Genomic DNA, 23,876 nt, shown 5'->3' with positions numbered 1-23,876 from the left:
CCCTTCCAATAAGCCCCACCCATTTTTAAAATTGGCAGATGTAGTGTACAACTTAAAAAAGTTAATATTTTCATTGCATAAAACCTCTCTGTCAGCATTGTTCTGGAAATGGGATAATGAATTTCCATCATATTCTGCTTTTGAAAACTGAAAGCTGCGCAGTGATTGGTTGCCGGGGACAACAAGTGAGGTCTTACTGTTAGACATTATTGATGAATCTGCCCGGTTGACTTCTGAAATTGATTCTATATTCAGGACCGGAGAGGATGTGTTTGCTGGTGTCCAGTTTGGGAATTCAATCCTGTGCGGAGCAAGATGGCGACTCTTGGCGCATTTTCAACTGCAGTTTTCCAAATAAAGGGACGGAGGTTTTACCATTTGGGTGGTACCAAAAACCAGGTAACTATAAAGCCGGTAAAATTTGGATGCCAATTCTTTTGCGCTTAGAATTGAATAATCAAGTTGGGACCCATTAGCTTTTCTTATTTATGACATAATCAATGCTCCTGCCAAATTTCGAGTTTCTATGACATTGGGAAGTGAGAGAATTAGATTCCGTACATAAAAGTTGGACGCTAATTCTTTTGCCCTTAGAATTGAATAATCGAGTTGGGACCCATTAGCTTTTCCTATTTTGGACATAATCTATGCTCGCGCCAAATTTCATGTTTCTACGACATCTGGAAGTTGGAGAATTAGTGGTGAGTCAGTCAGTGAGTGCTTTCGTCATATATATATATATATATGTGCTGGGGATATAGGTCAGTGAATGTCAGGAACCCATCCGGTCAGCAAGTTGTCCTGCAGATCTGCTGTAGAGGGTGAAGAGCTTGTAATTGTGGTACAGCCCCTTTAACATTACTGGATGAAAGGTCATAATGTATACAGTGAGTACCATCCAATGTTAGTAATACAGTGCTGAAAGAACAGGGCAATGTGTACTGTCCAATACCACCATACAGTGCCCAACTAGTGCCACCACACAGTGCTCAACTAATACCAGCATACAGTGCCCAACTAATGCCACCACACAGTGCTCAAATCATACTGCCAGACAGTGCTCAAATAGTGACATCATACAGTGCTCAGCTAACAGCAGCATGCAGTGCTTACCTGATACTATCATACCGAACTCAAAAATGCCATACAGTGCTCAATTAATGTCACAACACTGTGCCCAACAAATACTGCCATACAGTGCTCAGCTGATGCCACCATGCACTGCTTAAATAATACTGAAACAGCAATGCCACACAATGCTTCAGTGCTGATGTCATACACCGCCTCCTATAGGTCAGTACATCTGGTTATATAATGTTCCCTCTGTTGTCTGATTCTAAAATATATCTGCAGCAACAAATATTAGAATAAAGGGAAATTACAGTAACTTTCTTTTTCTACATTGTTTGTCTTTCCTGCTGGCAGCCGACCAGAAAACAATTCCGGCTTCACTGTGTCCATCGGCGGATATCACTGCCAGCGCAGAAGCAGAAGGTAACAAAGCGGCATTACATAACTAAACTGTCAGTCCTACAGACCTGCTTAACGTCTATACCAACAAGTCTCCACTGCTCATGTAACGCATGTACTAAGCACTGTTATAGTACTTATATTCCTGTACATAGGGGGCAGTATTATAGTAGTTATATTCTTGTACATAGTGGGCAGTATTATAGTAGTTATATTCTTGTACATAGGGAGCAGTATTATAGTAGTTATATTCTTGTATATAGGGAGCAGTATTATAGAAGTTATATTCTTGTACATAGGAGGCAGTATTATAGTAGTTATATTCTTGTACATAGGGGCAGTATTATAGTAGTTATATTCTTGTATATAGGGGGCAGTATTATAGTAGTTATATTCTTGTACTTAGGAGGCAGTATTATAGTAGTTATATTCTTGTACTTAGGAGGCAGTATTATAATAGTTATATTCTTGTACATAGAGGGCAGTATTATAGTAGTTCTATTCTTGTACATAGGAGGCAGTATTATAGTAGTTCTATTCTTGTACATAGGGGGCAGTATTATAGTAGTTATATTCTTGTACATAGGGGGCAGTATTATAGTAGTTATATTCCTGTTCATAGGAGGCAGTATTATAGTAGTTATATTCTTGTACATAGGGGTCAGTATTATAGTAGTTATATTCTTGTACATAGGGGTCAGTATTATAGTAGTTATATTCTTGTACATAGGGGGCAGTATTATAGTAGTTATATTCTTGTACATAGGGGGCAGTATTATAGTAGTTATATTCTTGTACATAGGGAGCAGTATTATAGTAGTTATATTCTTGTACATAGGGGGCAGTATTACAGTAGTTATATTCTTGTACATAGGGGGCAGTATTATAGTAGTTATATTCTTGTACATAGGGGGCAGTATTATAGTAGTGATATTCTTGTACTTAGGAGGCAGTATTATAGTAGTTATATTCTTGTACATAGAGGGCAGTATTATAGTAGTTATATTCTTGTACATAGGAGGCAGTATTATAGTAGTTCTATTCTTGTACATAGGGGGCAGTATTATAGTAGTTATATTCTTGTTCATAGGAGGCAGTATTATAGTAGTTCTATTCTTGTACATAGGAGGCAGTATTATAGTAGTTATATTCTTGTACATAGGGGTCAGTATTATAGTAGTTATATTCTTGTACATAGGGGGCAGTATTATAGTAGTAATATTCTTGTACATAGGAGGCAGTATTATAGTAGTTATATTATTGTACATAGGAGCAGTATTATAGTAGTTATATTATTGTACATAGGAGGTAGTATTATAGTAGTTATATTCTTGTACATAGGGGGCAGTATTATAGTAGTTATATTCTTGTACATAGGGGGCAGTATTATAGTAGTTATATTCTTGTACATAGGGGTCAGTATTATAGTAGTTATTTTCTTGTACATAGGGAGCAGTATTATAGTAGTTATATTATTGTACATAGGAGCAGTATTATAGTAGTTATATTCTTGTACATAGGAGGCAGTATTATAGTAGTTATATTCTTGTACATAGGAGGCAGTATTATACTAGTTATATTCTTGTACATAGGGGCAGTATTACAGAAGTTATATTCTTGTACATAGGAGGCAGTATTATAGTAGTTATATTCTTGTACATAGGAGGCAGCATTATAGTAGTTATATTCTTGTACATAGGGGGCAGTATTATAGTAGTTATATTCTTGTACATAGGAGGCAGCATTATAGTAGTTATATTCTTGTACATAGGGGGCAGTATTATAGTAGTTCTATCCTTGTACATAGGAGGCAGCATTATAGTAGTTATATTCTTGTACATAGGGGGCAGTATTATAGTAGTTATATTCTTGTACATAGGAGGCAGTATTATAGTAGTTATATTCTTGTACATAGGAGGCAGTATTATAGTAGTTATATTCTTGTACATAGGGAGCAGTATTATAGTAGTTATATTCTTGTATATAGGAGGCAGTATTATAGTAGTTATATTCTTGTACATGGGGGGCAGTATTATAGTAGTTATATTCTTGTACATAGGAGCAGTATTACAGTAGTTATATTATTGTACATAGCGAGCAGTATTATACTAGTTATATTCTTGTACATAGGAGGCAGTATTATAGTAGTTATATTCTTGTACATAGGAGGCAGTATTATAGTAGTTATATTCTTGTACATAGGGGGCAGTATTATAGTAGTTATATTCTTGTACATAGGAGGCAGTATTATAGTAGTTATATTCTTGTACATAGGAGGCAGTATTATAGTAGGTATATTCTTGTACATAGGGAGCAGTATTATAGTAGTTATATTATTGTACATAGGGGGCAGTATTATATTTAGTGAAATCTAGTATATAATGATATCAATGTATAAGATGATCAGGATTCAGAATATAAATTAGCGTGTTCTTGTTGGTGTATGGACCAGTTATAAACGTGGTACATTGTAGACATCTGTTCTCGTTACTCTTCTTTGGTAAGCTGGGCCTCTGTACCTATAAACAGCTTCTGTCAGTCTGTAATTTGCTGTACAATTGAGTGGATGAGCAGTATGAAGCCACTGACAGATATAGTTCTGTAATCAGCAGCTTCTGTCATTACAGTCAGTAAATAATAGCTTAGTGGATATTTTAGGACAAGTACATATGTTTCGGAGATGGAGGACTCCATTTTCTCCTTCCCCTTGAAGTTTTTATTGACACAGCTGTATTCTTGCCACAAACTGACCCGGAGATCAGGACATGTATAAGCCATGTACATTGGGTATACTCTGTTATAACTGTATGCTTTGTAGCGTAATTCTATGTATATGGCATAATATAACTTATTGCATAGTGGTTCATCAGCCTGGCCTATATGTGCCCCTACGTATTTGTATACTGACTGCCTGCTGTCACAGACGCCTTCATGCACATCAGAAGCTTTATTCTAGCCACAAGGAGCATGCAGCGTTTCTCCTTATAAGGAATAGTAATAATTTCATCTAAGTGAATGTGAATTCAATGCGGCTAAAATAAATTCTAGTTTTGATAATATTAACACTAAACTAATAAAATGATGCTAAGTGCCATGCTTCGAGACTTTAGGCCTTTTCATCAGTCTGATATATAACAAAATATATCTGGAGAAGAGGCGTAGAGTGCATAATCAAAAAGGAGCAGAAACGTGGCGGGATACTTTTTTTTTCTCTTTTAAGAGCAGTATCTTCTCTTTTTACTGGCGGACACAGTGCCAAACTTTTTTCTTTCATGCATGTGTAATTACACTGAGCGCACTTTCGAGTCATAATTTAAGGTTAACCTATAGAAGTGATGTAAATAAAAAAGGGAGTCACTTTATAAATACAGTGCATAACTTATCCTGTACTGCTCCTGCGTTACATCCTGTATTATACTCCAGAGCTGCACTCACTATTCTGCTGGTGGAGTCACTGTGTACATACATTACTTATCCTGTACTGCTCCCGAGTTACATCCTGTATTATACTCCAGAGCTGCACTCACTATTCTGCTGGTGGAGTTACTGTGTACATACATTACTTATCCTGTACTAATCCTGAGTTACATCCTGTATTATACTGCAGAGCTGCACTCACTATTCTGCTGGTGGAGTCACTGTGTACATACATTACTTATCCTGTACTGATCCTGAGTTACATCCTGTATTATACTGCAGAGCTGCACTCACTATTCTGCTGGTGGAGTCACTGTGTACATACATTACTTATCCTGTACTGATCCTGAGTTACATCCTGTATTATACTCCAGAGCTGCACTCACTATTCTGCTGGTGGAGTCACTGTGTACATACATTACTTATCCTGTACTGATCCTGAGTTACATCCTGTATTATACTGCAGAGCTGCACTCACTATTCTGCTGGTGGAGTCACTGTGTACATACATTACTTATCCTGTACTGATCCTGAGTTACATCCTGTATTATACTGCAGAGCTGCACTCACTATTCTGCTGGTGGAGTCACTGTGTACATACATTACTTATCCTGTACTGATCCTGAGTTACATCCTGTATTATTCCCCAGAGCTGCACTCACTATTCTGCTGGTGGAGTCACTGTGCACATACATTACTTATCCTGTACTGATCCTGAGTTACATCCTGTATTATACTCCAGAGCTGCACTCACTATTCTGCTGGTGGAGTCACTGTGTACATACATTACTTATCCTGTACTGATCCTGAGTTACATCCTGTATTATACTCCAGAGCTGCACTCACTATTCTGCTGGTGGAGTCACCGTGTACATACATTACTTATCCTGTACTGATCCTTAGTTACATCCTGTATTATACCCCAGAGCTGCACTCACTATTCTGCTGGTGGAGTCACTGTGTACATACATTACTTATCCTGTACTGATCCTGAGTTACATCCTGTATTATACTCCAGAGCTGCACTCACTATTCTGCTGGTGGAGTCACCGTGTACATACATTACTTATCCTGTACTGATCCTTAGTTACATCCTGTATTATACCCCAGAGCTGCACTCACTATTCTGCTGGTGGAGTCACTGTAAACATACATTACTTATCCTGGACTGCTCCTGAGTTACATCCTGTATTATACCCCAGAGCTGCACTCACTATTCTGCTGGTGGAGTCACTGTAAACATACATTACTTATCCTGTACTGATCCTTAGTTACATCCTGTATTATACTCCAGAGCTGCACTCACTATTCTGCTGGTGGAGTCACTGTGTACATACATTACTTATCCTGTACTGATCCTGAGTTACATCCTGTATTATACCCCAGAGCTACACTCACTATTCTGCTGGTGGAGTCACTGTGTACATACATTACTTATCCTGTACTGATCCTGACTTACATCCTGTATTATACTCCAGAGCTGCACTCACTATTCTGCTGGTGGAGTCACTGTGTACATACATTACTTATCCTGTACTGCTCCTCAGTTACATCCTGTAGATCTTTTTATTATGAAAGTGAAAAACATAACAATAAACAGAACATAAATATCGCTCACTTGGCATAAGACAAACATAAAACAAAAACAAATCATCACTTATATTAACTGTACTTTGCCTTACTGCAGGACAAAGGAACAAAAGCAAAAGGTCCATCTGGTCCAAATAATACACACCGCACACGACACCAACCTGCACTCCAAAACTACACTCACTCATCCTCACCAATACATATACACTACATACTACATATAACAATATACACACGTGTAAGAAAACATCCCTAACTCACAGGATCCAGCCTGAAATCCCAAAAAAAGAAGAAAGAAAACGACTAATAACCGAAGCAATGATGTAATAACAATAATGCAAACAACAATAACAAAAGTAATAACAATAAGAACCACCCAATACCTTTTTTTTTTTTATTAATTTTTTTAAAAAATTTTTTAAATTTTTTTTATTTATTTTTTTAATTTTTTTTATTTTTATGCCCACCACCTAAAGAATAAAACCTTACATAATCCTAAACTAACCCTATATCCAGACCAAACCACCACACACCCCAAACAACCCCCTACGGTGCAGCCTGGGAGCCACGCCTGCATCCCAAGTCCCTGCTCAATGTCTATGTCCAGGACGAGCCGAGCTGCACCGCATACACACACCCTGCCCGCCGCAGCCTGAGGGCCACGCCCGCACCAACAGTCCGTGCCCAGTGTTCATTGTCCGGGACGTGTCAAGCTACGGCTGAGGCATAAATCCCCTCCCCCCTCCCCCCAATAAACCCCCACCCAACCTATCTATAACCCCTAGCCCTATATACAAAACAAAACATAACATATAACATCTCTTATATTACACAACTACAAACCAACACTACATATTAGTACCCGAAAGCCTAAGGTTCAGTTACCTGCAGCCGTACATACCTGATCTTTGACCGAAAACAAAAAAACTCTACTAGTGTCACACTTAGCCCTCCACAAGGACTGGATATGATAAGCCGGGCACCGACCAAATAGAGAAAAACTATCCCTATAGTTAATCTGTCCCTACAATGTCCTTACTCCTTCCCTAAAACTTACCCTCAGAGAAACTGTCCCTACCTCTCCCTATTCTGTCCCTACAAAGACCCTAACAATAAGAAGACTGTCCCTAACGAAATACAAACCCTCTCCATAGGAGAGAGGCCTTAGTCGTGCCTAACCTCTCATAATCCAGAGAGCGCACCTTCACCAGGTCACCCAGGATGTTCCTATTCACCTCATCCACGGGGAGGATTTTCTCTTCCGTCGAAACTAAACACCGTGCGTTCCAAATGTGAAACCTGACCACTAGGCTGACTAAGAATAAAGTGCACCGGTCCCTGCCACCAAGGTCCCCGAATGCCCCATAGACCCATTCCGCATACGAGAGGCGTGCCAACCTGGGCCAACCAATGGAGGCTCCCACCCGTTTGTACACCTCTGTATTAAAGGGACACTGAAGCAGGAAATGCTCCATGCTTTCCAGTACGTTGCTGCACTCCTGGCGGGGGCAACCCCTATCCACCAGTGGCCTGCTCTTCAAGTTGCCCCTTACATACAGTCTCCCGTGGAAACAGCGCCAAGTCAAGTCCCAAAACTTCAAGGGGATCCTGTCAGAATTCAATAAACGTAACCCTCCCTCCAGGTCCCGACTTGGGCAGTCCTTGAGCGCCAGGGGCTTCTGGAAATGGGTCAACAGAACCCTCTTATCGAGGAGTTTCCTCGACAGAGTTCTGATCTCCCACATCCCCAGACCCCACCGACGTATCATCTTCAGAACCACGGTAGCGTAAGCCGGAAGATGCCCGTGCGGCGTGCGAAGATCCTTCACTCGCCCTCCTGTCTCCCATTCCTGGAAGAAAGGCCGAAGCCATCCCCAACAGGAGAATACCCACGGAGGAGCCCTCTCTTGCCAGAGGTTGCCTATATTGATCTTAACAAAGGTGTTTACGAGAAACACCACGGGGTTGACCATAGATAACCCCCCTAGTCTCCTCGTGCGATATGTGACATCTCTCCTAATTAGGTTCAACCTGTTCCCCCACAACATTAGGAAGAACAGGTTGTAGACCCGGGTCCAGAGAGGTTCTGGCAAAATGCATACGCTGCCCAGATAGATGAATAAAGGGAGCAGGTATGTTTTGATCAGGTTAACCCTTTCCCGAAGGGTCAAAGACCAACCCTTCCACTGGGCCACCTTCTGAGTGGCACCATCGAGCCTGACCACCCAATTTTGCATGGGGTAATCTCCCCGGCCGAATTTGATGCCGAGAACTTTAGCCGAGTCCTGGGGCACTGGAAGGGTGTCCGGGAGACTAAATGTAGGATCTCCCCTTCCTAACCAGAGACTTTCGCACTTATCCCAGTTGATGCCAGACCCGGATGCTTCCGAGTAGCGATCCACCTCTGCCATCATGTACTCTGCCTCCCCCCTCGAGGACACAAAGACAGTGACGTCATCAGCGTATGCTGCCACCCTGAGGGCGGCTTCCGGCACCGCCCGATCCATCCCGACCCCCGCCATAGGCCCACCATCAATCATCCTAAGGAAAGGATCAATGGCAAACACGTACAGCAAGGGGCTCAGAGGACAACCCTGACGGACGCCAGACCCAACCTCAAATGGGTGGCCGACCCAACCGTTCACTAGCGGGAATGTCTCAGCCCCCGCGTACAATGTCTTGAGCCAACTGACAAACCCCACTGGCAGGCCATATCTCAGAAGAACAGACCAGAGGTACTCGTGATTAACCCGATCAAACGCTTTGGCCTGATCCAAGGACAGCAGATACCCCTCCCAGTGACCAGCCCTACCCTGCTCCACTGCCTCCCGGACACCTAGAACAGCACTAAAGGTGCTACGGCCTGGAACAGAGCAATGCTGGGCGCCCGAGAGGAGCCGGGGTGCAAACTTCACCAGCCGGTTAAACAGCACTTTTGCCAGAACCTTCCTGTCCGTATTGAGAAGCGCTATGGGACGCCAGTTCTCAATACGGCTCGAGTCTTTACCCTTTGACAGAAGGATCAAAGCCGACCTCCTCATTGACTTTGGGAGATTGTCCGAGGAAAGACACTCATTGAAAACCTCAGTCAAGAGGGGACTCAAGAGGTCCTTAAAGGTCTTATAGTACTCAGATGTTAAGCCATCCGGTCCTGGCGATTTTTTGAGCGCAAGCCCATCAATCGCCAGTTTAACTTCCTCTATGTTGATCTCCTCTGTCAAAACATTAAGGGAGAGGTCATCCCCTGGCTCAGGAACAGCTTCAGCCAGGAAAGCCGACATCACATCTCGATCTAGATCCCTCTTTCTCAAAAGGTGCGAGTAGAAGGATCTGATGACTTCCAGAATCCCTGATCTGGACCTGTTCAGAGATCCCGTACCGTCGATCAGTCCAGTGACAACTTTACGATTCACTGACATCTTGCAGTTTCTGTAAGGGTCAGGTGAGTGGTACTTCCCGAAGTCCCTCTCAAAAACCAAAGATGCGTGCCTATTATACTGGCACCCTTTGAGCAAAGACTTCACTCTGGAGATCTCCTCGCGGCTACCTCCAGTCGAGACGAGATGTTCGAGTTTCCTCCTCAGGCCCTGATAAAGACGGTACTTACTCAGGCTCCTGAGGCTAGAGAGCTGGCGGAAGAACCTCGCCGCCCTGATCTTGAACATCTCCCACCACTCTGACTTACTGCTACAAAGATCCAGTAATGGTACCTGGCTCTGCAGAAAATCCTCAAAGGACTGTCTTATCTCTGCTTCCTCCAGGAGTGATGAATTCAGCCTCCATAAGCCTCTACCCATCCGGGGGGTCTCTGCAACATTCAGGGAAAACAAAATCAGACAGTGGTCGGAGAACTCCACCTCAACAACAGATACTGGTGAAGAGATAGCTTCCTCCTTCAAATAAAACCTATCTATTCTAGACCTGCACTCGCCTCTATAATAGGTGAAACCCGCGTGGCCTGGGGTGTGCCGGATGTGGACATCCACCAGGCGAGCTTCGCTAGCTATGCTATTAAGCGCGACGCTATCATAAGTCAGCTTGCCTAGGGAGCCTCCCCTGTCACGAGTCCTCGTGGCTGCGTTAAAGTCACCCCCAAAGATCACCTGCCGACTGGTAAAAAGGTACGGCTTGATCCTCATAAAGAGATCCTTGCGGTCCCGCTTGGTTTGGGGACCGTAGATGTTGATTAGCCGAAGCTCTTGTCCCTTCATGAGAACATCCAGGATCAGGCACCTCCCTATTTCTAACTCGATAACCCGTCGGCATTCAACCGCTGCGGTAAAAAGTACCGCCACTCCGCTATATGGCTCGGCCACAAGAGACCAGTAAGATGGACCAGACCTCCATTCCCTCCTTGCCTTATGCACAGCTGCCAAATTTGGCAGCCTGGTCTCTTGCAAAAACAAAATGTCGGCTTCAACGCGGCCGAGAAAATCAAAGGCCGCAAATCTAGCCATATCAGACTTAATGCTGGCAACATTAATGGATGCCAGCGTCAACGGAGCGGGTGCCGCCATCATTGGTGATTGAGTTAGATGGCTTTCTTCTTCCCACCCCCCTTCTCATCAGGGTCTGATGATGACCCCTTGCCACGTTTCTTGGACACTGAAAGGTCCATGGCAAGGGGCTCCTCAACCTCGTCCTCCTTGCCACTGGGCTCTGGGCCAGCCCTCCCCCTGGAGGTCACCAAACCCCCAGAAGAGGAAGGCTCAGCACCCCCTGTAGGCCCCACGCTTGTCCTAGGCACCTCTCCCTCCGAGGACGAGAGAGCTTGGTACCTGTTGGAGAGCCCAACAAGAGGAGAGTTTGGATTGCCTTCCTGCACCTGGCCCGTTGCAGGGGAAGATTTCCCTTCCCTTTTTTTCATTTTCTTGGAGCCCTGCTTGCGCTTTTTCTTTTGCCACTCATCCTTGCCCTCACCCACACTTTCATAGTGGGAAGAATCTGAATAAGTGGCATCCTCTTCCCTTTGGATCCTCCTGACCTCCTCATCCAGCTCCCTGTCCCCTGGAGCCTCAGCCACATGATTTGCGTCCGGAGCAGGGGCCAGCGTTGACCCACCTGCCACCTGGGTTTCCACCAGCTCCCTGCCCCTTCCGCGCTTCTCTTGGCGCCTTAGCTTGGCTGCCCCAGCATGTTTGTTCTTCCTTGGCTCCTGGGCTCCATCGCCTCTGCTGGTCCCCTCCACTGCAGAAGCAACCTCACGGCTCTCCTCCGCTGGGGCCGTGACCGCATTGGCGAAAGAGCGCGGACAGCGACTGAATGGGTGACCGAGGTCACCACACAGGTGACACCTAATCTCTGTACAAGATGCCGCAAGATGACCTACCTCGCCACACAGAGCGCACTTGATGACGTTACAGGCTGCACTCAAATGTGTGGGGTCGCCGCACTTGTGACAGAGCTTCGGCTGCCCCTGGTAGAAGGCCAAGATACGATCCCTGCCAAGGAAAGCCGCGGATGGTATGTGGGCCACCGAATTCCATGAACGCTTAAGTTTCACCATAAACGTCCAGGCTCCGGACCAGATGCCGTGTTCGTCCCGGTTCTTATTGGGCATATCCACCACCTCTCCGTACCGACTTATCCAAGTCATGATGTCGTAACAAGAGAGGGACTCGTTACGAGTCAAAACGGTCACTCTCTTGACTCCAGTCTGGCGGGTTACCACTTGTGCAGCGAAACCGCGCCAGCCGGGCTCGTCCTTCATCAGCTCATAATTCCCCCAGAAGAGCTCCAGGCCCTCCGGGCGAGCAAAGCTGATGTCGAACTCAGACGTGCCGTAAGGATGGATCAGGGCATAGATGTCATTTGCCCTGAAACCCATCTTCAGCAGAAGCTCCACCACCTTACTCCTGGATGGGCACGCGTCATTGCCTCTCCACTGAAGACGAGCCACTTTCCTACGGCCAATGTCCTGCCCGGTTGTCGGCAGGGACCAGACGGTCCCCCCCCTTTGTTCTCGGAAGGCACCAAGACCATGTCTCTCCACCCAGAGAGACAAATCCACAACTCTGCCCCCTACATTCATTGAGCTCTCCCCCCTCCTCAAGGCCTCCAGGAGGCGCTGTTGCAAAACGCCGTCCCCAGAGCCCAAAGACAAGGAGGACGCATCCCCCCTCCCTCCAGCGGCGACACTGGCATAACTTCTACCAGATGTTGTCGCCGCTGGAGGGGCGACTGGATCCTGACCCACCCCCTGACTACTACCCGAAGCCCCACCCTCCTGTACAGCCGATGTCATACCTCCCGGGGGATTGGGGGCATCCGGAGCTCCCGAAGCCTCCGCGGGAGCGGAAGCGGGAGCAGGGGCAGCGGTAGCACTAACGTTTGTCCCATTCACATCATTCAGACATTTCTTCCCTTTTGTTGGACCAGGACCTGCTTCACCTTTTTCCTTAATGCTACACTTTCCAGCTGGATGAGGCTGGAGACCGGCACTGAAAGAATTAGCCTTAAGTCCAACATTATGCTCTGTAGGAGCTGTTCCTGCAGCTCTAGCTCCGTCCATTTTCCCGGCCATTCTGGGACTTGCAGTTCTTTTTACCTGCTTATTTGTTATGACGGTACCATCATGATGGGTGGGAGGATCGGCAGACTTGGCCACCACCCACTGCGCCCCCTCTACACCTGACAGGCGTTTTAGGGACACAGGAGGGACAGCCAAGCCGCCACTGGTGGAACCTGATGCCGGACTGCCCCCCCTCCCACTGGGGGGCAACCATCAGCACCTGCACCTCCGGATTGGCCGCGACCCCTCATTCCATCTTTCCCACGGACCTTCTCTGCCTCCTTATCGCCTCCATTCCCACTACTGGCACAAGCAGAAATGGAGTTTTGGGCCGCATTAACCCTCTCTTCCCCAGTCCCCTGCACCGGACCCACTGCAGAGCCCGGGACTAGGGGTATACCAGGGCTAGCACCCCGATCTGACTTTGCAGCCGGACCGGAGTGCTTGGTGACGTACACAAACCTCTCCTGCACGGTGGTCTTCATCTTTTTTTTCTGTTTCTTTTTGCCCGTAGATGTTCCTTCAGGCATGTCGTCACCAAAGTACATGTTCTGCATCCTTTCTGGGGACTCCTGCAGCATGATTTGCTGCATGATGAGGGCCCCCTCACCGCTGCTGCTGTCGCTGTTGTCGTCTGCATCCTCAGCACTGGACTCCTCCGATGTGGGGGGCAGGCTAACCTGCTCAGCAGGAATGCTGCTCCCTGCAGTTCCCCTCTGCTGTAGGGACGGCTGCTCCCCAGAGCATAGTGGCATCCCATCCTGCGCGTCCTCCGATTCGTCTGAGCTGCTATCACTGCTTGCGTGCGCCATTCCGGAGAATCGCTCGTCGTTTAAGAGCTTTTCTTTAAACGGGCCGCTGGCTTGGAGTATCCTGTATCTCTCCTCCTTGTAAAAGTCCACAGCCTCCTTGCAGGATTTAACTCTTTCTGCTGCTGTAATCTTTTTTCTTCCCCGTGGGGCTTTATCTAGGTCGCTGAGGGCAGTCTGCAGTTCCCTGCGGTGTTTCTGCAGCTGCCTACCAACCTCCTTATAGTCTTTTAAATTGGTGGCTATCCGAGACGCCATGGCAGTCACAGCCTCACCCCTCTTGCGCTCTCCCCAGCTGACACTTGCAGGTGCTTTTGCAGCACTCACCTTGCCTTTGGTTTGGCTTCTGGTCTTCCTGTGCTCCATGTCCTCTCGAGGAGTCTGGGTGACACTGCTTGCACCCCGACTGGATCCTCTCCCCTCCTGGGGTTCATTCCTCCCCCCTCCCGACCGAAGCCGGGGGGGGGGGGGGGGGGGAAGCGCGGCACTCCATGGAAAATGTAGCCCAGAAACGTGCACTTGTTCCTGGGCTCTCAGCAAGGTCTCCACCCAAGAAACAGACCACACCCTGGAACCAGCAGAGCTCTCCAACACACAGCCTTACTCCAGAGATGCACTCACTATTCTGCTGGTGGAGTCACTGTGTACATACATTACTTATCCTGTACTGACCCTGAGTTACATCCTGTAGATCTTTTTATTATAAAAGTGAAAAACATAACAATAAACAGAACATAAATATCGCTCACTTGGCATAAGACAAACATAAAGCAAAACCAAATCATCACTTATATTAACTGTACTTTGCCTTACTGCAGGACAAAGGAGACAAAAGCCAAAGGTCCATCTGGTCCAAACAATACATACAGCACACGACACCAACCTGCACTCCAAAACTACACTCACTCATCCTCACCAATACATATACACTACAGACTACATATAACAATATACACACGTGAGAAAACATCCCTAACTCACAGGATCCAGCCTGAAATCCCCAAAAAAGAAGAAAGAAAACGACTAATAACCAAAGCAATTATATAATAACAATAATGCAAATAACAAAAGTAGTAACAATAAGAACAACCCAATACCTTTTTTTTTTTTTATATTTTTTGCAAGTTTTTTTTTTTTTTTTTTTTTTATAAATTTTTAAATTTTTTTTTTTTTTTTTTTTTTTTAATGCCCACCACCTAAAAAATAAAACCTTACATAATCCTAAACTAACCCTATATCCAGACCAAACCACCACACTCCCCAAACAACCCCCTACGGTGCAGCCTGGGAGCCACGCCTGCATCCCAAGTCCGTGCTCAATGTCTATGTCCAGGACGAGCCGAGCTGCACCGCATACACACACCCTGCCCGCCGCAGCCTGAGGGCCACGCCCGCACCAACAGTCCGTGCCCAGTGTTCATTGTCCGGGACGTGTCAAGCTACGGCTGAGGCATAAATCCCTCCCCCTCCCCCCAATAAACCCCCACCCAACCTATCTATAGCCCCTAGCCCTATATACAAAACAAAACATAACATAACATATAACATCTCTTATACTACACAACTACAAACCAACACTACATATTAATACCCGAAAGCCTAAGGTTCAGTTACCTGCAGCCGTACATACTTTATCTTTGACCGAAAACAAAAACTCTACTAGTGTCACACTCAGCCCTCCACCAGGACTGGATATGATAAGCCGGGCACCGACCAAATAGAGAAAAACTATCCCTATAGTTAATCTGTCCCTACAATGTCCCTACTCCTTCCCTAAAACTTACCCTCAGAGAAACTGTCCCTACCTCTCCCTATTCTGTCCCTACAAAGACCCTATCAATAAGAAGACTGTCCCTAACGAAATACAAACCCTCTCCATAGGAGAGAGGCCTTAGTCGTGCCCAACCTCTCATAATCCAGAGAGCGCACCTTCACCAGGTCACCCAGGATGTTTCTATTCACCTCATCCACGGGGAGGATTTTCTCTTCCGTCGAAACTAGACACCGTGCGTTCCAAATGTGAAACCTAACCACTAGGCTGACTAAGAATAAAGTGCACCGGTCCCTGCGACCAAGGTCCCCGAATGCCCCATAGACCCATTCCGCATACGAGAGGCGTGCCAACCTGGGCCAACCAATGGAGGCTCCCACCCGTTTGTACACCTCTGTATTAAAGGGACACTGAAGCAGGAAATGCTCCATGCTTTCCAGTACGTTGCTGCACTCCTGGCGGGGGCAACCCCTATCCACCAGTGGCCTGCTCTTCAAGTTGCCCCTTACATACAGTCTCCCGTGGAAACAGCGCCAAGTCAAGTCCCAAAACTTCAAGGGGATCCTGTCAGAATTCAATAAACGTAACCCTCCCTCCAGGTCCCGACTTGGGCAGTCCTTGAGCGCCAGGGGCTTCTGGAAATGGGTCAACAGAACCCTCTTATCGAGGAGTTTCCTCGACAGAGTTCTGATCTCCCACATCCCCAGACCCCACCGACGTATCATCTTCAGAACCACAGTAGCGTAAGCCGGAAGATGCCCGTGCGGCGTGCGAAGATCCTTCACTCGCCCTCCTGTCTCCCATTCCTGGAAGAAAGGCCGAAGCCATCCCCAACAGGAGTAGACCCACGGAGGAGCCCTCTCTTGCCAGAGGTTGCCTATATTGATCTTAACAAAGGTGTTTACGAGAAACACCACGGGGTTGACCATAGATAACCCCCCTAGTCTCCTCGTGCGATATGTGACATCTCTCCTAATTAGGTTCAACCTGTTCCCCCACAACATTAGGAAGAACAGGTTGTAGACCCGGGTCCAGAGAGGTTCTGGCAAAATGCATACGCTGCCCAGGTAGATGAATAAAGGGAGCAGGTATGTTTTGATCAGGTTAACCCTTTCCCGAAGGGTCAAAGACCAACCCTTCCACTGGGCCACCTTCTGAGTGGCACCATCGAGCCTGACCACCCAATTTTGCATGGGGTAATCTCCCCGGCCGAATTTGATGCCGAGAACTTTAGCCGAGTCCTGGGGCACTGGAAGGGTGTCCGGGAGACTAAATGTAGGATCTCCCCTTCCTAACCAGAGACTTTCGCACTTATCCCAGTTGAAGCCGGACCCGGATGCTTCCGAGTAGCGATCCACCTCTGCCATCACGTACTCTGCCTCCCCCCTCGAGGACACAAAGACAGTGACGTCATCAGCGTACGCTGCCACCCTGAGGGCGGCTTCCGGCACCGCCCGATCCATCCCGACCCCCGCCATAGGCCCACCATCAATCATCCTAAGGAAAGGATCAATGGCAAACACATACAGCAAGGGGCTCAGAGGACAACTCTGACGGACGCCAGACCCAACCTCAAATGGGTGGCCGACCCAACCGTTCACTAGCGGGAAAGTCTCAGCCCCCACGTGCAATGTCTTGAGCCAATTGACAAACCCCACTGGCAGGCCATATCTCAGAAGAACAGACCAGAGGTACTCGTGATTAACCCGATCAAACGCTTTGGCCTGATCCAAGGACAGCAGGTACCCCTCCCAGTGACCAGCCCTACCCTGCTCCACTGCCTCCCGGACACCTAGAACAGCACTAAAGGTGCTACGGCCTGGAACAGAGCAATGCTGGGCGCCCGAGAGGAGCCGGGGTGCAAACTTGACCAGCCGATTAAACAGCACTTTTGCCAGAACCTTCCTGTCCGTATTGAGAAGCGCTATGGGACGCCAGTTCTCAATACGGCTCGAGTCTTTACCCTTTGACAGAAGGATCAAAGCCGACCTCCTCATTGACTTTGGGAGAGTGTCCGAGGAAAGACACTCATTGAAAACCTCAGTCAAGAGGGGACTCAAGAGGTCCTTAAAGGTCTTATAGTACTCAGATGTTAAGCCATCCGGTCCTGGCGATTTTTTGAGCGCAAGCCCATCAATCGCCAGTTTAACTTCCTCTATGTTGATCTCCTCTGTCAAAACATTAAGGGAGAGGTCATCCCCTGGCTCAGGAACAGCTTCAGCCAGGAAAGCCGACATCACATCTCGATCTAGATCCCTCTTCCTCAAAAGGTGCGAGTAGAAGGATCTGATGACTTCCAGAATCCCTGATCTGGACCTGTTCAGAGATCCCGTACCGTCGATCAGTCCAGTGACAACTTTACGATTCACTGACATCTTGCAGTTTCTGTAAGGGTCAGGTGAGTGGTACTTCCCGAAGTCCCTCTCAAAAACCAAAGATGCGTGCCTATTATACTGGCACCCTTTGAGCAAAGACTTCACTCTGGAGATCTCCTCGCGGCTACCTCCAGTCGAGACGAGATGTTCGAGTTTCCTCCTCAGGCCCTGATAAAGACGATACTTACTCAGGCTCCTGAGGCTAGAGAGCTGGCGGAAGAACCTCGCAGCCCTGATCTTGAACATCTCCCACCACTCTGACTTACTGCTACAAAGATCCAGTAATGGTACCTGGCTCTGCAGAAAATCCTCAAAGGACTGTCTTATCTCTGCTTCCTCCAGGAGTGATGAATTCAGCCTCCATAAGCCTCTACCCATCCGGGGGGTCTCTGCAACATTCAGGGAAAACAAAATCAGACAGTGGTCGGAGAATTCCACCTCAACAACAGAAACTGGTGAAGAGATGGCTTCCTCCTTCAAATAAAACCTATCTATTCTAGACCTGCACTCGCCTCTATAATAGGTGAAACCCGCGTGGCCTGGGGTGTGCCGGATGTGGACATCCACCAGGCGAGCCTCGCTAGCTATACTATTAAGCGCGACGCTATCATAAGTCAGCTTGCCTAGGGAGCCTCCCCTGTCACGGGTCCTCGTGACTGCGTTAAAGTCACCCCCAAAGATCACCTGCCGACTAGTAAAAAGGTACGGCTTGATCCTCATAAAGAGATCCTTGCGGTCCCGCTTGGTTTGGGGACCATAGATGTTGATTAGCCGAAGCTCTTGTCCCTTCATGAGAACATCCAGGATCAGGCACCTCCCTATTTCTAACTCAATAACCCGTCGGCATTCAACTGCTGCGGTAAAAAGTACCGCCACTCCGCTATATGGCTCGGCCGCAAGAGACCAATAAGATGGACCAGACCTCCATTCCCTCCTTGCCTTGTGCACAGCTGCCAAATTTGGCAGCCTGGTCTCTTGCAAAAACAAAATGTCGGCTTCAACGCGGCCGAGAAAATCAAAGGCCGCAAATCTAGCCATATCAGACTTAATGCTGGCAACATTAATGGATGCCAGCGTCAACGGAGCGGGTGCCGCCATCATTGGTGATTGAGTTAGATGGCTTTCTTCTTCCCACCCCCCTTCTCATCAGGGTCTGAGGATGACCCCTTGCCACGTTTCTTGGACACTGAAAGGTCCATGGCAAGGGGCTCCTCAACCTCGTCCTCCTTGCCACTGGGCTCTGGGCCAGCCCTCCCCCTGGATGTCACCAAACCCCCACAAGAGGAAGGCTCAGCACCCCCTGTAGGCCTCACGCTTGTCCTAGGCACCTCTCCCTCCGAGGACGAGAGAGCTTGGTACCTGTTGGAGAGCCCAACAAGAGGAGAGTTTGGATTGCCTTCCTGCACCTGGCCCGTTGCAGGGGAAGATTTCCCTTCCCTTTTTTTCATTTTCTTGGAGCCCTGCTTGCGCTTTTTCTTTTGCCACTCATCCTTGCCCTCACCCACACTTTCATAGTGGGAAGAATCTGAATAAGTGGCATCCTCTTCCCTTTGGATCCTCCTGACCTCCTCATCCAGCTCCCTGTCCCCTGGAGCCTCAGCCACATGATTTGCGTCCGGAGCAGGGGCCAGCATTGACCCACCTGCCACCTGGGTTTCTACCAGCTCCCTGCCCCTTCCGCGCTTCTCTTGGCGCCTTAGCTTGGCTGCCCCAGCATGTTTGTTCTTCCTTGGCTCCTGGGCTCCATCGCCTCTGCTGGTCCCCTCCCCTGCAGAAGCAACCTCACGGCTCTCCTCCGCTGGGGCCATTACCGCATTGGCGAAAGAGCGTGGACAGCGACTGAATGGGTGACCGAGGTCACCACACAGGTGACACCTAATCTCTGCACAAGATGCCGCAAGATGACCTACCTCGCCACACAGAGCGCACTTGATGACGTTACAGGCTGCACTCAAATGTGTGGGGTCGCCGCACTTGTGACAGAGCTTCGGCTGCCCCTGGTAGAAGGCCAAGATACGATCCCTGCCAAGGAAGGCTGCGGATGGTATGTGGGCCACCGAATTCCCTGAACGCTTAAGTTTCACCATAAACGTCCAGGCTCCGGACCAGATGCCGTGTTCGTCCCGGTTCTTATTGGGCATATCCACCACCTCTCCGTACCGACTTATCCAAGTCATGATATCATAACAAGAGAGGGACTCGTTACGAGTCAAAACGGTCACTCTCTTGACTCCAGTCTGGCGGGTTACCACTTGTGCAGCGAAACCGCGCCAGCCGGGCTCGTCCTTCATCAGCTCATAATTCCCCCAGAAGAGCTCCAGGCCCTCCGGGCGAGCAAAGCTGATGTCGAACTCAGACGTGCCATGAGGATGGATCAGGGCATAGATGTCATTTGCCCTGAAACCCATCTTCAGCAGAAGCTCCACCACCTTACTCCTGGATGGGCACGCGTCATTGCCTCTCCACTGAAGACGAGCCACATTCCTACGGCCAATGTCCTGCCCGGTTGTCGGCAGGGACCAGACAGTCTCCCCCCTTTGTTCTCGGAAGGCACCAAGACCATGTCTCTCCACCCAGAGAGACAAATCCACAACTCTGCCCCCTACATTCATCGAGCTCTCCCCCCTCCTCAAGGCCTCCAGGAGGCGCTGTTGCAAAACGCCGTCCCCAGAGCCCAAAGACAAGGAGGACGCCTCTCCCCTCCCTCCAGCGGCGACACTGGCATAACTTCTACCAGATGTTGTCGCCGCTGAAGGGGCGACTGGATCCTGACCCACGCCCTGACTACCCTCCGAAGCCCCACCCTCCCGTACACAAGGTGGCATACTTGCCGGGGAACCGGGGACAGCTGTTCCTGCAGGAACAGGGGCAGCAGGAACAGGGGCAGCAGGGGTACCAACAGCCGCATCCATTACCTCACTCACTTCTCCATTCGCTGCTGGACCAGGACCCATGTAATCTTTACCATTAACTTTCCCTTTATGCCCTGAGGGAAAGTCCATGGCACTTCCGGTGGGTGGCTGAAGATGCACTTCAACATTTCTCTGGACATTGGTGGCTGTAGCTCCGCCCACCTTAGCCACTCTAGGAGTTGTAGTTCCTCCAACTTTCCTTGCAGGATCTTTACCATGTGTGGGAGGATCGGCAGACCCAGCCACCACCCCCTGCGCCCCCTCCGCACCGGAAAGGCGCTTTAGGGACACAGGGGGGACAGCTAAGCCACCACCGGTGGGACCTGGTGCCGGATCACGCCCCCCTCCCACTGGGACGTGACCAACAGCGCCAGCACCTCTGGACTGGCCGCGACTCTTCGCTTTCCCAATGCTCTTCTCCACCTCCTTTACTCCTCCATTCCCACTACTAGCACAAGCGGGCTTGGAGTTTTGGGCCGCATTAACCCTCTCTTCCCCAGTCCCCTGCACCGGACCCACCACAGAGCCCGGGACTAGGAGCTCAGGGTTACCACCCTGGTTTGACTTTGCAGCCAAACCAGAGTGCTTGGTGACATAAACAAACTTTTCTTCAATATACGTTTTTTCCTTTTTCCTCCTCTTTTTGCTTGAGGTCTCCGGGGGTAAATCATTCCCGAAATAGCAAGACTGCAGCCTCTCTGGGGACTCTTGCAGCTGTATCTGCCGCATTATCAGCGCCCCCTCTCCACTACTGCTGCAGCTGTCATCTGTGTCCTCTGAATCTGACTCGCCCGACGTGGAGGGCAGGCTGACCTGTTCAGCTGGGATGCTGGGCCCTGTAGTCCCACCTGGCAGTGCTGATTGCTGCTCTCCAGAGCACCCAGCTCGACCATCCTGAGCAGCATCGGATTCCACCGAGCTGCTGCTGGAGTGCCTGGCAGAGCGCTCTTTAATAGCACCGCTGCTCACAGACGCCATTTTGATAAACCTCTCGTCATTTAACAGTTTTTCTTTGAAAGGCCCACTTCTTTCCAGGATCCTTTCCCTCTCCTCCGCATAAAACTCAATGGCCTCCTCACAGGCTTCAATCTGCCGTGATATGGCTAACTTCCTGGTACGGGATTTTGCCCGCTTCGCATCATGTCGGGCAGCGTGCAGCTCCTGCGTATATTTATTCAGCTGCCTCCCGACATGTCCATAGTCCTTCATATATTTGGCAATACGGGTTGCCACATCCGTTACTGACTCGCCCTCCCTGCGATCAGCCCAACTTGCCTGCAAACGTTGTTTTTCAGCATGGTCCTCCACTCTCTTCCTCTGGCTGCGGGTCCTCTTGGGCTCCTCCAGGGGAGTCAGGGTGACATTGCTGCCACTCTGACCTGATCTTCTCCCCTCCTGGGGTGCAGTCCTCCCTCCCCCTGACCGAAGCCAGAGGGAGGAGGTCCGGGACTCCATGGCTGGAGCAAGCCCAGCACCTGTAACCTTGGCTGGGTAAGATTCCTCTCACTGCTGACCACACCCTGGATCCTGCAGAGCTCTCACACACTCAACCTTCTCCAGAGATGCACTCACTATTCTGCTGGTGGAGTCACTGTGTACATACATTACTTATCCTGTACTGCTCCTGAGTTACATCCTGTATTATACTCCAGAGCTGCACTCACTATTCTGCTGGTGGAGTCACTGTGTACATACATTACTTATCCTGTACTGATCCTGAGTTACATCCTGTATAATACAGCAGAGCTGCACTCACTATTCTGCTGGTGGAGTCACTGTGTACATACATTACTTATCCTGTACTGATCCTGAGTTACATCCTGTATTATACTGCAGAGCTGCACTCTCTATTCTGCTGGTGGAGTCACTGTGTACATACATTACTTATCCTGTATTATACTGCAGAGCTGTACTCACTATTCTGCTGATGGAGTCACTGGGTACATACATTACTTATCATGTACTGCCCCTGAGTTACATCCTGTATTATACTCCAGAGCTGCACTCACTATTCTGCTGGTGGAGTCACTGTGTACATACATTACTATCCTGTACTGACCCTGAGTTACATCCTGTATTATACTCCAGAGCTGCACTCACTATTCTGCTGGTGGAGTCACTGTGTACATACATTACTTATCCTGTACTGCTCCCGAGTTACATCCAGTATTAAACTCCAGAGCTGCACTCACTATTCTGCTGGTGGAGTCACTGTGTACATACATTACTTATCCTGTACTGCTCCTGAGTTACATCCTATATTATACTCCAGAGCTGCACTCACTATTCTGCTGGTGGAGTCACTGTGTACATACATTACTTATCATGTACTGCTCCTGAGTTACATCCTGTATTATACTCCAGAGCTGCACTCACTATTCTGCTGGTGGAGTCACTGTGTACATACATTACTGATCCTGTGCTGCTCCTGAGTTACATCCAGTATTAAACTCCAGAGCTGCACTCACTATTCTGCTGGTGGAGTCACTGTGTACATATATTACTTATCCTTCCTTATACTCCAGAGCTGCACTCACTATTCTGTATTCCTCATTTTGTACATATATTGTAATTTTTCAGTGTCTCTGGAGGACTGGGTCACGCTGGACGTCTCCTCTGTTGCTCTGGATCCTTCCCTCTCGGAGTATGACACGGTGCAGATCGACCTGCATTCAGCAATGACGCTCTCTGCTGCTCAGAGTTTCTGTCTCTCAGGTAATCCTGATATCTTAGTATAAACCTTATATATTCTCCGTGCTTCTTGCACAAAAATGTGTGTTTCCATGTGATGTCACATGACCAAATACCCATTCAACGCCAACCGGGGTTGAGATTTAAGCCATTCCGCCATCACATCAGGTATTGTTGATTGCCCACCATGACCTCATGTGACATCCTGACCTGTTTTTTTTTAATGGCAGCTTGTATTCTGCTCCTGACTCCCGGGGCAGCAAGCGGGGATGGCACTACTTGCTAAAACTGTTCATGCGTACAGTAAAGGTAGCACAAGTGGCTGCTATG

The 23,876-nt window shown here is 48.2% G+C and overlaps 1 protein-coding gene across 1 annotated transcript in view; it reads left to right on the top strand.

Annotated features, from left to right (window-relative positions):
* Positions 1-23,876, top strand: part of TG (thyroglobulin) — a 218,158-nt gene that overhangs the window by 99,707 nt on the left and 94,575 nt on the right. The window contains exons 36-38 of the mRNA XM_066578917.1: positions 256-399; positions 1,426-1,494; positions 23,436-23,570. Coding sequence (XP_066435014.1) covers positions 256-399; positions 1,426-1,494; positions 23,436-23,570 — 348 coding nt within the window. The remainder of the gene's footprint in view (positions 1-255; positions 400-1,425; positions 1,495-23,435; positions 23,571-23,876) is intronic.

This window comes from Eleutherodactylus coqui, chromosome 9 (genome assembly GCF_035609145.1).
Source record: "Eleutherodactylus coqui strain aEleCoq1 chromosome 9, aEleCoq1.hap1, whole genome shotgun sequence".
NCBI classification, from domain to species: domain Eukaryota; kingdom Metazoa; phylum Chordata; class Amphibia; order Anura; family Eleutherodactylidae; genus Eleutherodactylus; species Eleutherodactylus coqui.
Note: the sequence above shows the minus strand (reverse complement) of the source record. Positions and strands in the feature narration are given on the sequence as shown.